At 39.5% G+C, this 16750-nt stretch overlaps 3 protein-coding genes across 4 annotated transcripts; 1 reads left to right on the top strand and 2 right to left on the bottom strand.

Annotated features, from left to right (window-relative positions):
* Positions 1-610: 610 nt before the first annotated feature.
* On the bottom strand, positions 611-2469 carry LOC104419582 (phosphoserine aminotransferase 2, chloroplastic). Its single transcript, XM_010031291.3, is given in 3 exon segments — positions 611-1928; positions 1931-1981; positions 1984-2469. Coding segments are annotated over 3 exon segments (1272 nt in total). The 5' UTR covers positions 2360-2469; the 3' UTR covers positions 611-1083.
* Positions 2470-4802: 2333 nt separating this feature from the next.
* Positions 4803-12595, bottom strand: LOC104419581. Of its 2 annotated transcripts, none has more exons than XM_018863200.2 (15): positions 12392-12595; positions 12202-12286; positions 11964-12074; positions 11566-11663; positions 11388-11471; positions 11137-11273; positions 10232-10304; positions 10082-10127; positions 9863-9972; positions 9552-9659; positions 9405-9464; positions 8989-9050; positions 8588-8894; positions 5190-6126; positions 4803-5108 (listed from the first exon to the last, which is right to left on the bottom strand). In XM_018863200.2, the coding sequence occupies exons 1-14, from the start codon at positions 12467-12469 to the stop codon at positions 5707-5709; spliced, it is 1779 nt and encodes a 592-aa protein (XP_018718745.2). In that variant the 5' UTR covers positions 12470-12595; the 3' UTR covers positions 4803-5108; positions 5190-5706. The 2 variants fall into 2 exon arrangements, with proteins under 2 accessions (XP_018718745.2, XP_010029591.2); XM_010031289.3 differs by having other exon boundaries at positions 12383-12594.
* Positions 12596-15197: 2602 nt separating this feature from the next.
* On the top strand, positions 15198-15804 carry LOC120288529. The gene is made up of 2 exons (XM_039302583.1): positions 15198-15480; positions 15596-15804. Exons 1-2 carry the CDS (start codon positions 15198-15200, stop codon positions 15802-15804), a joined length of 492 nt encoding a protein of 163 aa, XP_039158517.1.
* Positions 15805-16750: the final 946 nt, after the last annotated feature.

Here is a 16750-nt window from a genome sequence, read left to right as displayed (position 1 = left end):
CAAATTTCTGGTGTGATAGTATTTTGGAATTTGGATCAAACACTCATTTGCAGAGAGTCGTTCATCTCCTCATCATATTGCTCAAATGAATAAGGTATTGCTGTCACAGCAAAAAGTTTTGACTTCCAAATTGCTTGAATGAGTATGGGTCACTAGATTTAAACTACGCTAATATGGGTTGAAATGGACTAGATTGGTCAATTTGGGTCAGATCGTTTCCAACCTGACCCAACCCAACCCGCCAGTTTGAAGGGCCTACCTTCAAGTTTGCAATCTGTCAAATATAACATTAACCTCAAAACACCTAAAACAAAGGAGCCGGATCGGCAGCAAAGATTGACCAGAAGTGGAAGTGAACATCTTTGTAAAGAAAAAAGTAAAGTGTGGCTCCTACATAATTAGCCTAACGTCCCTGTCAAATGGTTAGGGGGTTGGTATTTGTAGTTGTTGAATGAGTGAGTTGGTGAGTGATGCATAAGTTTCAGCTTCGGTCAAGACATTCCTCCTTAGATCTAACAGAGAAAGTTCTGAAAAGTCCCAAAACATCCTTTCAAACAATGTCCATATTTAGTCCTGATTCGTGTCAACAGAATCAAAAGAGACATCAGAAGATCAAACAGGGGAGGAGCTATGAGATACTACGATACATGCTCTGTTATTCAAGAATGGCCATTCTAATACGCAGACTGCATTTTGTGTTCTGCATATGCTAGAATCAAATCAAGTTCTCAGACAATGCAATTGCTTACAGCTGAAATTCTTCTTAATCAGCATTTTATTTCTGCAATTCTAGTACAATCGAATCAAGACCTCCAACACTGTAGTTGCTTTCAGCCAAATTTTGCTCCAACCCTTTGTTTCTTGGCTTATATAAGAACCAAAACATCCAAACACTTCCCCTCCAAAAAACCAGGACAGAACCCAACTCTTCTCACCTTCACCTCCCAATTCCACAGAGAACAACAACATGACATCAGGAAAAATTACAGAAAAAGGACGGGGAAAAGCAAATAATTAAGCACTACTTTACTCTATATAAAAATGAGACTGAAATCCACAATCCATGGAATTGTGGATTCAAATCTAGGCATGCCTTGCCTGGAAGTCTCTCATGAAAGCAACCAGCTTCTCAACACCAGCCAAAGGCATGGCATTGTAGATTGAAGCCCTCATGCCTCCCACCGACCTGTGCCCCTTGAGCTGAACCATCTTCTCCTTCGCAGCCTCCTTGATGAACTCGGCCTCCAGCTCCGACTTCTCCAACGTGAAGGGCACGTTCATCAGCGACCTCACCGACGGCTCGACCGGGCACCTGTAGAACCCTTTGCTCTCGTCGAAGGCCCGATACAGCAATTCGGCCTTCTTCTTGTTCTTCTTCTCCACCTCCTTCAGCCCGCCCTGCTCCAACAGGTCCTCGAACACGAGCCCGCACATGTAGATCCCGTAGCAGGGCGGCGTGTTGTACAGCGAGGCGTTCTCGGCTTGGATCTTGTAGTCGAGCATCACCGGGGTGATCCCCTGGGCGTTCCCGATCAGATCCTTCCTGATGATCACGATGGTGACCCCGGAAGGGCCGACATTCTTCTGCGCCCCGGCGTAGATCACCCCGAACTTGGACACGTCCACGGGCTTGGAGCAGAAATTCGAGGACATATCAGCCACCAAGATCCCGCCTTTGTTCTTCGGAACGGGGTAGTCCTTGAATTCGACGCCGTGGATCGTCTCGTTGGCGCAGATGTGCAAGAATTTGGCATCTGGGTCCTGCTGGACATCGTCGAAAGATGGGATCTTGGTGTACTTCTCGGCCTTCCCCGACCAGACCACCTTGGCCTTGCAGTACTTCTGGGCCTCCTTGAAGGCCTTGTCGCCCCAAGAGCCGGTGACGATGTAGTCGACGGAATCGTCGGGGTGGCAGAGGTTGAGGGGACGGCGGCGAACTGGGTGGTGGCGCCGCCCTGGAGGAAGAGGACGGCGTACTCGGGGGGATCTCGAGGAGGGCCCGGAGATCCGACTCGGCCTTCTGGATGATGGAGGTGAAGTCCTTGCCGCGGTGGCTCATCTCCATGACGCTCATGCCGGATTCGCGCCAGACGTAGAGCTCCGACTGGGCCTTCAGGAGGACCTTCTCCGGCAGGACCGCGGGGCCGGCGGCGAAGTTGAAGATCCGCTCCTGGGCCGCGGCGGGGCCGGCGACCGCGGATCTTGGACTTGGTGGTGGCGGCGGCGCATTTGATCGAGATGGGCTTGGGGGCGGTGGCGGGTAGGCGGGTGGTGACGGGGAAAGCGGTCCTGGAGCCGGCCGCGGCGGCGGTGGAGGGGTCTTGAGCATGAGCGAATGAGGTGAGGCGGCGGTGGCCATGGCGGCGGCGGCGGCGGCGGCGGCGGCGAGTTTTATTGCGGGGGCCTTCTGATGGGTGGGTTGGTGGTGGAGAGATGTGGAAGGGTGAGTTTGGGAGAAGAGAGTATTTATAGGGAGAGAAGTATCAAGTCATCTTGGGATTTTCTTGCAAGGAAGGAAGGGACCAATTATAGTCAAACTGCCTTGTTTTTTCCTATGAGATTTGGAGCTTTGCCATGGGGGTTGGTGAGGAGAGGTTCATGTCATTTCCATTCCATTGTATCCATTGCTTCTTCAGATACTCTCATTTATGAGAAGTTCATGAAATCAGTATGACATTCATGGAAATTCTTCTCTTCAAGTAAGTATGGAATTGCTTAAAAACTCAGCCTCTCTCGGACTGAGTTATATACTGTCAAAGTGTGTTTGTGTATGATCTTAGATTGGAATCAAGAAATAAAAATATTTCTCGATAAGCATTAGATAACTCTTATCTATTTTACATCGATTTGAGACCAAATATTTCATGATTTATCCTTTTTTAGGTGGAAAATTGCACCGATGGTATTTGTAATCTTATTTAAATGTTTGGGAAAAAAATGCGATTGAATCCTTAACATTTTTTTGACTACTCGGCTAATTTTTCTAATGTGACACCTCAAAATATAATATGATATTTTCTAATACTTCCCTCCATATATTATGATGTAGTGACGTATTTAAAGACGAATTTATTTAGAAAAGAGTAAATGAAAGATCTCCCAAATGTTAGACCCCTTCCTCACGGTCTCCCCCCCTCTCTCTCTCTCTCTCTGTGCCCCCTCTCTGACTCACTTTATTTTTTTTTTTAATCTTTTTGGCCCTTTTTGGTCTTTCTCCAATTTTTTTGTTTTTATTTTTTCTTCAATTCCATTAATTTCTTTAAATTTTGATTTATTTTGACAAGGCACATAAAAACTATTAAACGGACCACATCAAATTTCGAATGTTTTTGTTAAGCCGTTGTTGAATGAGCTTGATTGCATTGATTTTAAAATGTTTAAGACTTAAAATTAGAACTTAATTGCACATATGATCAAATATATATATATATATAATGCTTTACAAATTGAATATTTTCTCATCAAAATATGTATAACAAGTGTCTCAAGAGTATTCATTAATAAAAATCCTTTTGATTCTTACTATACATAACTCGATAGAAAGATCCCTATTAGCAAATTAAAACCTCTCAGAGTCAGTCAAATTACTGGATATTTACTTCTCTCGAGCGTTGAAGTTTCAAGTCACTGCCAAAAAAGGGCACTCAGGATGGCTTTGATTTGATTTGCCGTCCCTTGCACTCCAAGATCTATCACAACTACAGAATTTTCAATAATAATATTCAAAACTTCGGGCCGCGCCACATGCGACACACGCACAAGTGGAATCACTTTATCTGTCACTGTCTGGCCGACTGCAACTTGACTTTTCGGGACTATTTTTCCAGCATCTCTTTTTCAGATACGGAATTCAAATCAAATTTGACTTCCTTTGTTGGAATGCCCACTTCACCTCCTTCCGCGAGAAAACAAGGTGCTAGAAAATCCCATTCAAGAGTTTCCACATTACCATATAAGCATAACCCTATTTCAGTGTTCCTGCATCACCGTACGAGCATCAAGAAGAAAGTAGTTCTGAGCAAAAGAAAAAGCACTTTCAAGCCAATTAGTTTTGAAGAAAGACGAGAAAGGCAAAAATGAGACAAGGTAAAATGACACAAATAATGTTCAATTTAATCCTCTCAATGTAATCCTTTTATTTGTTCAAACAACAAATCAACCATTATGCGATGATGATGAGTCGACGTGTCCATTTTTCATCCATCCACTTTGGAAAAGGAAAAGAAAAAGAATAGGATATCAACATATATATTGTTAATTGATGATGATGATTATTATATCTTGAATTGAGATCAGCATTTAGCAGAGGTAATCCATGTGTAACTTTTTTTCAGTCCACCGTTCAAAAGTAAATGATTTGAAGCTAAAATCAGCAAATTCCATTTAACTTGAATTAACAAGAAGACAAAATTAAACATTTTCAAATAGTTTATGCACTGGATTCAACATTTATCAATACTTCAAGGACCACATTAAACAAATTAAAAGTCCAAAAATGACAACGCATATTATATCAAAGTTCAGAAACTCTTTTCCCCGCGAAATTATCATGTCTGACAAGTTCCTATCACTTGATCTCACCAACCAACATGGCTATTTCCAACCCTTTTCTTGCCCGCATTATTTCAACCAAAATGAGCTACGTCTTAATCCACACAATCAAGCATGCACATGCTTCTCACAGTTAACAATTTAGCCGAGGAGAGTAGAACCTGTAAAATAACTTAACAATCATTAACGTATTTTCCTAGTTTCGCTCTCTGCCAAGGTGGTAAAAAACCTTATCAAGAATCAGTAGGAGATTTCAGCAACTTGAAGCAGACCGTGTTTGGAATTAACGAACAGGCTGTATATTTCTACAATGCCTCTTTCAGAACGATGATCAGAAACCACCAGCAGCAAAGAACTGTGTCAAGACTAGCCCTTTAAAGAAACACCACAGGGTAATAAATATCACGCTAAAGCATCCTAAATTTGCATACTCTATCTGCTTCGCAGTTGATGTAACAAATACCAAAGTTGGAACTGGAAGTGTCAGAAAAACTAGGATGCTGTTGAAGTTAATATAAACTCAGGGCCACCAGTCCCGACAATATGCTGATATACACCTGCAATAAATAGGCATAAAATATTATAAATGCATAAAAATGAATCGAGGAATAAGACACATAAGAGGAGCAGGAACTAACCAGTCGGTTATCCCTTATGAGTTATCCTGTTCCCGTGAGTAATCTACAACTACAAAATTTCTCATCTGAAGACATCACAAAGCAGAAGCCTGTTTTTCCTTATAATTTCCATTGAAATTGTTCTCATCTGAAAATATCAGATAGCAGGGGCCTACTACTTTCCTCCTCAACTAATACTTCTCTCTTTCTCCGCTTTGCCTCCTTTAAACCTCTTTCAACGATCAACACATTTTCCTGCTTTCTTACGTCTTTGGAAGTTGATTCATGCTTCTCAGTTATGTCCAGCTGGTTCTTAGATGCTGAATTTTTTGAAGAATGCTGCTTTACTGCCTTCACTCGCTCTTTAGTTCCACCCTTCATCTCCGCAAGAGTTTCATTAATCCTCAACCTTTCCCCCTTCACTACATTTGCTTCTCTGCGTGAAGATTGAAATGCCTTGACAAACTCTTGACATTCCTCAACCTCTACAGATTTGTATGCCAAGCCACCCCTTCTTTTCTTCGCAACAACCTTTTGCTCAATAGAAATGCACCTCCCCCCCATTAAACTTCTGTTGTTCATCAACACTTCCTTCGAGTGAATCAGAACTTGACACTGGTTGACTGCTCTTATTATCATCCTTGAATACCTCTTGAGCTATCAAATGGCTTAGAGAAGCATGCCTCGACTGCTTGCTGATAACAATTTCTTGTTGATCCCCAACAGCATCCAAAAGCTTCTTATCCTCAACAGCCTCCTCTTGTTGCACTACTCCACCACTCATAGTATTCAAAATGATTGTGCCAAGAACATGTCTTGTTTCACGAAGAAAACCCTTACCAAGTAACTCATAGTTAATTTCAAAACACTCTCTTCCATCATTGTAAAATTCAACATCATTAACCAGCACTTGAAAAATTTCTCTAACATTATTCGCCACCTGCTCTTGGATGAGCACCTAAAGGAGAACAATCAGGTGATATATATCAGCATATCCAAATAAGCAATTGCAGCACAGAAAATTTTGACATGTAATCCAGTTGGGACAGCAACAATTACTCAACTCCTCGTTCATCCTAATTGGATATTTGGTGTGTAAACTGCAGATGAGGATTCAACTATGGAGATCTTCAATAGGACTCTATATCAAGAGCCCTAATATGAGTTACCTAAAAGTATACTGGGTTTTACGTATGACTAGCCATGTAATGCGTGCTAATGCCTTGCACAATATACAAAGAGAACCTTTTTTATGCAAATAACTAAAGACATCTTAACAACTAGGTTTAATACCATGAAAATTCAAAACTAATACACTTGTAACAAATTTACCTCAAACTAATTTTTGACTAGCAAAAACTCCAAACTAATAAATTTGTGACAAACTTACACCAAACTTATTTTTTTTACCACCAAAAAACCCAAACTGATATATTTATGATAAATTTACCCTCATTTAGTTTCCATTAAATTGGATTAATATCATAAAAAATCACAAACTACTATATCTATGACAAATGAAGGGAAAAATCCCAAACTGTTACATCCATCAACTGCCACATGTCACAAACTCAGCAATTTGACTACAAAATTTAACGGAAACTTATGAGGGTAAATTTGTCATAGATATACCAATTTGGAAATATTGGAAATCAAAAAATTAGTTTGGTGTAAATTTGTCACAAGTGTACTAAATTTAAGATTTTCCGTTATATTAACCCCTAACAACTAATACACAAAAGCACATTCTCTAACCACAACTTAGATAATTATTTATGCTATCTAACGTCACGATTTAATATGCTTGATGAACATGTTTTTTTCTTTCTTACTAGGAAATCTCTTGTTCAAAATAATGTGGCACCTATATCTAATATCCATTACAAAAAGCATGTTTTCCTTATTATCATAAGTTTTCCACCCCCCAAAAATCCGCTAAGGTTAATATGCGCCAGTCCACATTAGCAACTGATATTCGAATATTATATATTGTGGACTTTTTAAATTACATTATCATTGTATATTGTCACTAGAGATAAAGAAAAAATTGCATCAAAGATCAATGAGCTCTTTTCACATATGCCAAATATATGAAACATTCATTTGAGGGAGTAGCTGCATTACAATTGGCTACATAGGTAGGACGTAGGAGTACTTGTCATTGACGCTAAAACAGCAAAAGTTCGAGGAGAATTCTCTGAGAAACTTCCACCAAATTGACATATAGCTTTCGAGGGCAAATAATGTCATAAGTTCAGCGAAATTCCTTGACTGAACTTTCAAATGAAAAGAAGAATGTTAACTTGGTACATTGAATTTTCCAATGTCATGAATAAGGTTTAACCCTACATGTTTAAAACACGCAATAAATGCTTCTGAAGTAATGTACATAGAATTCTGTATTTATGGACTCTGTACTCTCGAAAATATGCTGATTACATCTTCTTGCTGTATGCATTAATGAGATGTTTGGTAATATATTGCTAAAAGAGAAATTGTTATCCTACTGCACATAATTATTTATCTTACTTAAGAGTTCAATGGAGTTTCTTTTAATAATAGGAGAAAGAACCTGGTTTTTACTCCATGTTCCATTTTATGTAAGTTAAAAATGACTCATATGACTCCACTGTTATTAGCTTTTCCCCAAAAGAATGAAAATTTAAGAAACCCCCATTGGTGGAACCAATCAAATAGAACTATTTAGGAAAAGTAGAGAAAAGGGACTGAAGATGAGAGAAATTAGGGAAATTAAAAAGAAGAAGAATGAACTGATGAAGAGGAGAAAAAGTAGCGTTTGGGGAGGCAGGTGGGGCCCACAGAGAGGACAAAGAAGATTAGAAAAGGGAGGTGGAACCAGGAGTTATATCGTCCCTTGCTGCACAATTTACAAATTCTGAAAGAAGTAGTCAGGCTCTAATAACATAAAAGGGTGCCAAAGGATTAAAAAAAACAAAAGAGAGGGGGAAGAATTAGGGATAGACAAGATGTGCTCCAAGTGCCTGTTATAAAATGTTTTAGAAACCAGCAAAGCAAAGTTGAAAAACAGTGCATTACAAAATCAATGGCCTTATTCTTGGCACTAGTTGGGCAGAAATTTATGTTTGATTACATAACAAAGTGAGGGCCAATGTGGTGGTTTTAGATGGCCAAACTACCAGAGAAATATATAGTCATGCACACATGTATATGTAGAGAGAAAGAGAGAATATAATGGCGATGGACTTATTCTATTGTGCTCCCACAAAAGAGCATCGACTCAGAAAGGTCAATATCACACTATCAACATAACACTAAGCCCCTGGATTTAATCTTCCACAGCAAAAGACAGTAGTCTCACATTTAAAGCAAAAGGTGGCATATAGAAAACTATCAGTACACGTCTCATGTCTAGTAGATAAAACGAATAGCATACTTACCAAACCAGAACAAGAGGAATGTGGATATCTGGTCATCGATTCAATTAGTCTGTTCATATCACTTAAGATAGAGACAGATTCCTGCACCAAAGATGCTAAATTGCTAACGCGTTCTGCAAGTGCTGACTTATAAGTAGATGACCCTGAGATCTCAGGTACAAAATTAACTCGTAGTTTAGCATGTTTATTTGCAAATTGGGAAGCTCCTTTCCATTTTCCATGATGGAGAGTTGATGCAAAAGCCCAAATTACTGAAGCATCTTGAGGGTTATTCACTAATGCCAAGTGGAATGCCAATAGTCCAATCCTGTCATATTGAAGCAGGGTCAGCTGCATCTCTTGTACCCATAAGATAACAGAGTGACTGGTAGCAATTCAGCAGAATATGAATGACTACCCACCACAAAGTGCAGTCTGAAGGCTGGTTGCATGAAACCAATTTGTCCATATTGAAGAATAATCTCTGACAAATGAGATATCACTATTAGATGAAAGGATAGAAGACTTTGGAATAATTTACTTTCTATAATACACTATGACCAAAATATACAACTTCCAAGAAACATTTGATATTTACAAGGAACATGTAAAGCTGCTGTCTGGAACTGCACCAGAACTTTTTGGCTTTATTGAAAATGATTATGGCAGGACAAATGCAGAAAAGACAATGAGAGACATAAGAGAGTTCCTTAATTTACTCAAACTTGATGTTTCCATAAGTTAAATCAATCTAGCATGACGTCTGTGCCCAACATTAACCAAAAGGACAAGCTATGTTGATTGTAAAAGATATTTTCCTAAGTAGAAGAAACCTTACCATCAACATCAAGGAGCTTTGGGCAGAGTGCCCCCTATTCTGCTGATCAAGATACGCTGCCTGCAGCGTGGACTGCTGTTAGAAATAACCTCATTATAACTTAATAATTACTTATACTATGCAAAGAAAGCAACGAAAACAGCTGACATGAAATGGGAGAATAATCTCAAGTAGCCTAAGTCTCTGAAGCAGACAGAGAGAAGGCTCAGCAGCTCCATAGGATAGGATAGAATTTATCTCCAACATTAGCCTGTGCTGGAAAAGGATATGTAAGAAAGAGCATCAGCTAGAGTAAAGAAAAGATACTTCTAGCTAATGATTTCCCCACAATATGAAAGGAGAAAAGTGCAGGGCAACAATGAAGAACATAGATAAAATAAACCATCAGTAGTCCTAACCTAATAAACAATTCCAAAACCATAGTTATCTTCTTGAAGACAGTAATTTTGCATCAGTACCTTGTTTAAACCTGCAATGGATGATGAGAGGCTACCAATTGCAATTTCAATATCCCTTGACAATGCCAAACCCAGACGAGCTGCAATTCTCACTCCACGCAGGATTCTTGCTGCATGAATGACTTATATGTGATTGTCTATCTAGTTTAACTCTGACATTTTGATAGGAACTGCCCAATAATTTTGCTTAAAATTCTCACTAAAGAAAGAAAGACATACCACAGTCCTCTTCAAAAGACAACTGGGCAGGGATTATAGTCCTAAGCTGGGCATCAAGTAAAAGATATGATGTGAACTTCAAGTAGTCAAATAGCAGAGAAACAGTTAAAATGAATACAAGCATTGATACCAAAGGAAGTAAAAAGTAACCTTCAAAGATCTCACATCTTCCATTGCATTGGTGTAATCATAAATTTTGTTCTCTGATAGATCAAAGAACAAACTGCAAATGAAGGATGAAGGTACAGTTACCATGGCATCTATTGGAAGCAAAATGGGCTAGAAAGTTCAGTAAGACCATCAGCAGCTGATAAAATAATCTATCTGGAAAAGGATGGTATTTTCGAAAAAAATATTCTATGAAATTGATGAGGATCATTAAGACAATTAAATTTGATAGCAGTTAGGACCACAAAAATCGTCATGTTATCCATTAACCAGCCTCTCCCCACGAGGTAAACATCTAGAGTATCCGAATGACATGGAGACCATTACAGAAAATGTGCCTGAGCTGCTGAGCACCGGCTGAAAGTGCTCCTGGTTAGTTCAACCACTTTCAACAACATTTTGGGTTTCACACTGTTTTACCATGATAGACAAGCCCACACCGATGTAAATCTGCATATCCAGAAAGTCCATAAACAACTATAGAACTTGTTCAAATAAACGAAAGAGCCAGTAAGGTCTCAGTTGAAACCCCTTGAGTATCTTCTTATAGCTCCCACATCTCAGCCATTAATTGAATAAAACAAGAAGCATTCACTCATCAAAGTAAGATTGGCCCTAAGTCTTATGTCTAAGCTGATGTATCCCGGTTATTTCCATGGTGCATCCTTAATGCTTCCAAAGTTAGAGATTTACTAATTTACATCTATGTTTGTACACCTAGATTTATCTGACACGTATTTGGCATATCGGGCTTGTATCTGTATCTGATTGGGGTACAAATCAAAGGACTTATCTGAGCTTCCATAGAAAAGAAAAGCTAAAGGTGACACAAGTCAAGTCATCATTTTGGCAAAATAGGCATGAAAATGAAGAAAAGAATATTGTACCTGTTTATTGTGAAGTCCCTATGCATCGAGTCCCTCCAGAGGATGAAGTCCCTTTTATTGCAGCCACTTGGCTTGCAAGAAAAGGCAACCTTCTCTTTTCCTTCTGTCCTCTTTGCAATTGTCTTAAAGCTGGACACCTTTTTTAAAACACATGCAGTAAAACATCAGCAAATGCTAAATGCAGAGTAGCAGAGACAATTAACCAAGTTAAAGCTAAAGATGTATCAGCAAAGCTTTATCCACCAACTAACCTCTACCACAGAACCTTTAATCCGGACCCTACATATTGGGAATCGCTTTCCAACAATATCACAACGATGAAATTTTTCCTTCACCTGATAGGAGACGTTGAAAAACCAATTCAATGTCTGAACTTCACCGGTTGGGTGTTTTGTCGCACCAACAAAGGCAGGGAAAAAAAGGAACAACCTGCTGTAAACTAGCGGTGGTAATGACATCAAAATCTTTCGGAACTCTTTTTAAAATTAGGTCTCTGACACATCCGCCGACTAGATAAGCATTAAATCCTGCATATCATCACAAATAGACAAATGAAGTCGCAACTACTAAGTTACTACCAGCCGCATGTCATACGTTGAAATACAATGATGCCAACGCCTTCATTCATGGTGAAGTACAATCCAGCTAAACACGCAGATTAGTACTAGAGAAGACCTCCACTCAATCAAATATCATGATTCAACTATGAATAATATGTCTCTCCCCAAGCATTACCACCTGAAAATATGGTTCGACAACTCCAAACGACGCGAAAGAATAAAAGAAAAGAGAAGTCCAAAAGACAAACAAGGTAAAGCGCATTGGACCTGCATCGCGAAGCAAAGCCAAGACGGTCCAAGGAGACTTCGGGATCGAATGACCAGTCACTCCACAGGACCTCGCATCATACGTCTTCCACTTCGACATATCGATCTCAACTGAATTACCACCACCAACAAAGCCGAACCCACGGAAACTTAATCCCCCCGTCGGGCCAATGTTAAAAAAAACGGGTAAGTGAATTCCACGGGAAAGCAGCGCGCTTGCGCCGGTGAGTTACCGTACCCAGATGAGCAGCGCCGTCGGAGCTCGCCTCCGCTTGCTCCTCCTGAGCTTGCAGCTCCCCTCCGGCGAGCGTGCGGTTCAATCTCTGAACAAAGAGTAAGCAGAACCGATGAAGAAACCACTAAGCGCACCAACCGTTCGATGAATTGCCGCAGCGAAGAAGAAAACCCAATGAGAGTACCAGAGATACCGGAAGGTGGAGCAGCGCCTTGAGGCGAGAGAGCGCGCCATTGCCGGCTCTCAGCGACGCCGCCGCCGCCGCCGCCATGACGATGCGAGAAGCAGGGATCACGGCATCGTCGAGAAGAGGAGAAGAGGGAGCGAGGGAGTTCGGAAGGGACGAGGGAATCGTGCTTACATATGGTCGTTCGTGGTTTTTGTTCGCGAAGCGGGCGGCCCTGGCCGACTCCCTCGGCTATTCCCCCAAATTTTAGGATTTCTTTTGGAAAATTGTTGATTTCGTTTTCATCCCCATAATAAAAAAAGATGATAAGTGCATTAAAAGTCTTAAAATTAGTCACGAAAATATAATTAAGTCATAAAATTTTGAAAAGTGTAATTAAATTCTAAAATTTATCAAATTAGTCTAATCAACTATTTCTATTAATTGTACTTTTGAATATTATAAAACTCAATTGAACTTTTATGAGAAAGTTTAGGTCTTAATTGTAATTTTTAAAAATTTTAAGCTTCGATTGCATTTTTATAACAAGTCTTAGGATTTTTAATATATTTATCTCCAAAAAAGATAGCCAATCTATATCTTTATAAATATGTAAGTGTTTTGTCTAATGCTTCTGCATCAACTTATATTATTTTTAGGGCAAATTGCAAAAATTGAAACGTTGGAAGGTAATTTACCCTCTAAATTTCAGAAATGATATTGCATTGTGTCTCTCAACGCCAGCGCGGACCAAATCTTGCTTGGATCTCCAACCATCTATCACGGCAAATTCTTCATATAAGTAAATACATGTAAAAAAAAAAAAAAAGAGCACAATTTAGACACACATTATGTGTGATAGCGTATAATCAGGGCTTAGGTTGTTTCGTAAGAAAATATATAATTTTAAAATATTTTCTTTAAAATGGATCACTTATATTTCTTATAAAAATGAATTAAAGAAAAATATTTTTATTATCTACAAAAATATATTTGACACAAATTATTATCAATAATGAATGCATTTGGTTATTTTAAGCGATGCATGAGATCATTTTTATATCATTTATTTTTCACAAAATAAATAAAAACATAATTCGATGACAACTTAGTAGAAGTGAATCCCAAGTGCACATTGATATATTGCTCTAAAATATATTTTTCAAAGATCTTGTATTTTTTTTTTCACGCATATATATATGACTCATTTGACCTACATAAATAGCCATATGATGAGACGAGTGAGAAAAATTTGGGCGGAAGCCATGTTAGGAAGCAGATAGCCACAAATTTCAGAAGGTCGAAGGGATTAATCGTGAAATTTGAAACTCACTCCGTCGCGTTCGTAAATTGTCTCAACCATCTTTTCGTTGATCAACAGCCCCATGACAAAATTGATAGGTCTGAAAAGACATTCACAACCGCTCTCGAGTTACATACGAAATGAAATATACCGAATGCATTTTACATTGTAATATCCTGAATAATTAGAAAAAAAAAAAAGTTATTTCACTCAGTCTAACATCAGAGCAACACACGGGTTTTCACCAATTACAGTAAAAGCATAGCTTAGTGTACATGTCATTATCTATTTATTTATTTTGCTGTACTTTTGGCATTTTTGTTTCTATATTTTTTTCTCTTAGCAAAAGACAATGATACTATAGAGAATAAGAGATTTACATTTATCTATAATGCAATGGGGAAATCTCAATTTTTTGTTTTTTTGTGTGGCGAATCGAAATATCTAATTTATCAAGAGTTCTAGTATAAGGTGACTCCTTTGACAGCAAGAATTAGTTACGTGAACATGGATCCTTCTTGAGGGACATCCCCGAATTACTTGCTAAACAAGTTTTTGTAAAAAGTTTAAGTATGTTCAGCTGTTCTTCTTAGAGTTACCGCATGACTGAATGAACAGACCAAATTTTGAGAATTGAACCTTCTCTTCAATTATAAAGCCTTAGCATTCACACCAATAGCAATATGTGGTAAAGTTTTTCTCACATAAATGATTAATAGTAAGTACTCAAAAGTGGCGATTAAAATTTCTTAGTCGATATAAATTTCAAATGCCTTTCATCAAATTTTTACTTTTCTTCATTTAAGATGGCTTATCTTTTGGTGTAATGTAATGAATATTTCTTCGATTTCACTCATATCTTGATTGTCGTTCTTCGTTCTTTTCTCCGTATGTATGTATCATTTAGCTTGAGTTCATAGCACAAAAAAATTAAATAGTTTTTTTGCTTTTTTTCCTCAGAGACTTCTTTTATCAGTACGCTTAAAAAAATATCCAAATTATACGTTTCATCTTTTCATTTATATCTTTTTATTTACCTTAACTTCACACAAAAGGAAGAGAAAGAAAGAATCGGTTGTGCTTTTTCATTAATCCCATATAAATCTCTCATCATATCCATTTTCGCACGAAATCTGGAGCATAATTTCCCGCCAAAGCAGCTGTTTTCCAGTGATGGCAAATAATACGAACCATGACAACCTTTCGTGCACTACCGAAAATGCATCCACTCACCGTTTTTGAAAACCTCCTTTTCCATCCATATAAATAAACTCAACGTAATGCAAGAATTGCGTAACCCTCTTCTTGAAGCTCAGTCCAACTTATCACAGAAGTCTCTGAATCTTCTTCGCCGTTCATGAGCAACCCCATGACAAGTTACTAGACCAGAAACATGGCACGAGCCCTGGAAATGGATCCTCACGACTCGAAAACAGTGTTCCGAATCCTCCCGACCGTCCTCCTCATGCCAGACGAGTCAGCGACGCTAGGGACGACACTGTCGTCGCGGTTTCTTGGGGCGGTGATATGATGACTGAAGTGACCGGCTGGGGGAGTTCCGCCCCGCGTAGCGGACGGAGATTGTGGAGGCAATGCAGAGAGCCAGACCCTCCGGCGGAGGTCGCGCAGGCGGCGCAGGTGCCGAGGCGGAAGACGAACCACGGAGTGCCCGAACTCCCGAGGTCGTGCAGCGTGTGCTCGTTGAAGTTCTACGGTTGGCGGGAGCTGTTCGCGCACATGAGGACTCACCTGGAGAAAGAGTCTCGGTGCATGCGCGAGCTTCCCGCCGCTGGACTCCTCGGTGGAAGGGGAGGCTCGCGATCGAGGCAGCGGCGTCGAGGGCCGGGAGCTCGCCTCGACTTTACTCCATATGTCACCGAGGGCAAATGAGGACCACGGGGACCAAAATGCTGCTTTCTCGACCGCAGGGAGTCAAGGGACAGACGCGGCGGCGGCGGCAAGTCAGGGAGCAGATGCCAGTGGTTCGGCCGCCCATGCTTCGCCCCCGAGGCGAGGACTGGGCTTCAAATTTGATCTGAACAAGCCACCTCCAGAGGAGGAGGACGACAACGACGACCATGGCGGTTCGGATTTCAAAAAGCTGCCTCCGAAGGCAGAGGAAGGAGGAGGACGGTAATGATATCTTAGGCAAAGATGCACGGCATGGGGTTTGCCAGGACGAGAAAAGATGATTGCTCGATTTGCCAAGAAGAGGAAAGATTTATGGTATTGCATAAGCAGAAACTTTATAACTTTTTTTCTTACGTAATCTCTCTTTGGAGGGTCATTTGCGTTGATCAAGATTTGCTCTTTTTTCGTCTCTTTTCGTTCATGTGATTGACAGCAGTGTTTTGTGAGTTTTAGGTATTGGAGTAAGGTACTTTACTTTCAGGCTGCTTGCAAAAGCAATGCATGTGTGCAGTAGCTATATTCAACCTGAGATTTATTGAGCAGGCATGCTTTTTATTTTATTTTTTTCCATGGTGAACTTTCATCTATGAAATGATTTTACAACGATTATACAGATGATTAATATGCTAGTAAAAATGGCACGTCCATTGCTCGTGGGTAGAGAATTTTTTTTTTTCCCAATATCTTTGTTGTACAACTAGAGAATTATTGAGTCGAACTAAGTAAATACGCATCCTAACTTGGTTGTTTGTATCGTAAAAAAAAGTCTGTTCAAATTTTATATGATTACATGATTTATTCAAATGGAGGAGGAAGAAAAATTCTAAATTACACGACGAACACATATAAAATAAGAATACACACCAATTCTTGAACTAGCGTAAAAGAATGCTAGAGACATGTCTATTCAAATCTTTATTTATTTCGGGAAAAGAGGTATCTTTTCATGCTGACATATAAACAGGAGGAAAAATATCATCTAATTTAAGAAATTGAGAAGAGGCCATGTCTAATTCCGTCCTTAAATTATTTCGTTTAGATCTTTTGCGAACCTTGGCATCCCTAAATGTAAAACACATTAAGGGTTATTCCCTCTCCCTTGGGGAAAATACAAAGGGGGAGTAGGGAGGCTGATGAGTGAGGATATCGACATGTTAATATAAAGAGCGCGG

This window comes from Eucalyptus grandis, chromosome 9, assembly GCF_016545825.1.
Source record: "Eucalyptus grandis isolate ANBG69807.140 chromosome 9, ASM1654582v1, whole genome shotgun sequence".
Lineage (NCBI taxonomy): Eukaryota > Viridiplantae > Streptophyta > Magnoliopsida > Myrtales > Myrtaceae > Eucalyptus > Eucalyptus grandis.
Note: the sequence above shows the minus strand (reverse complement) of the source record. Positions and strands in the feature narration are given on the sequence as shown.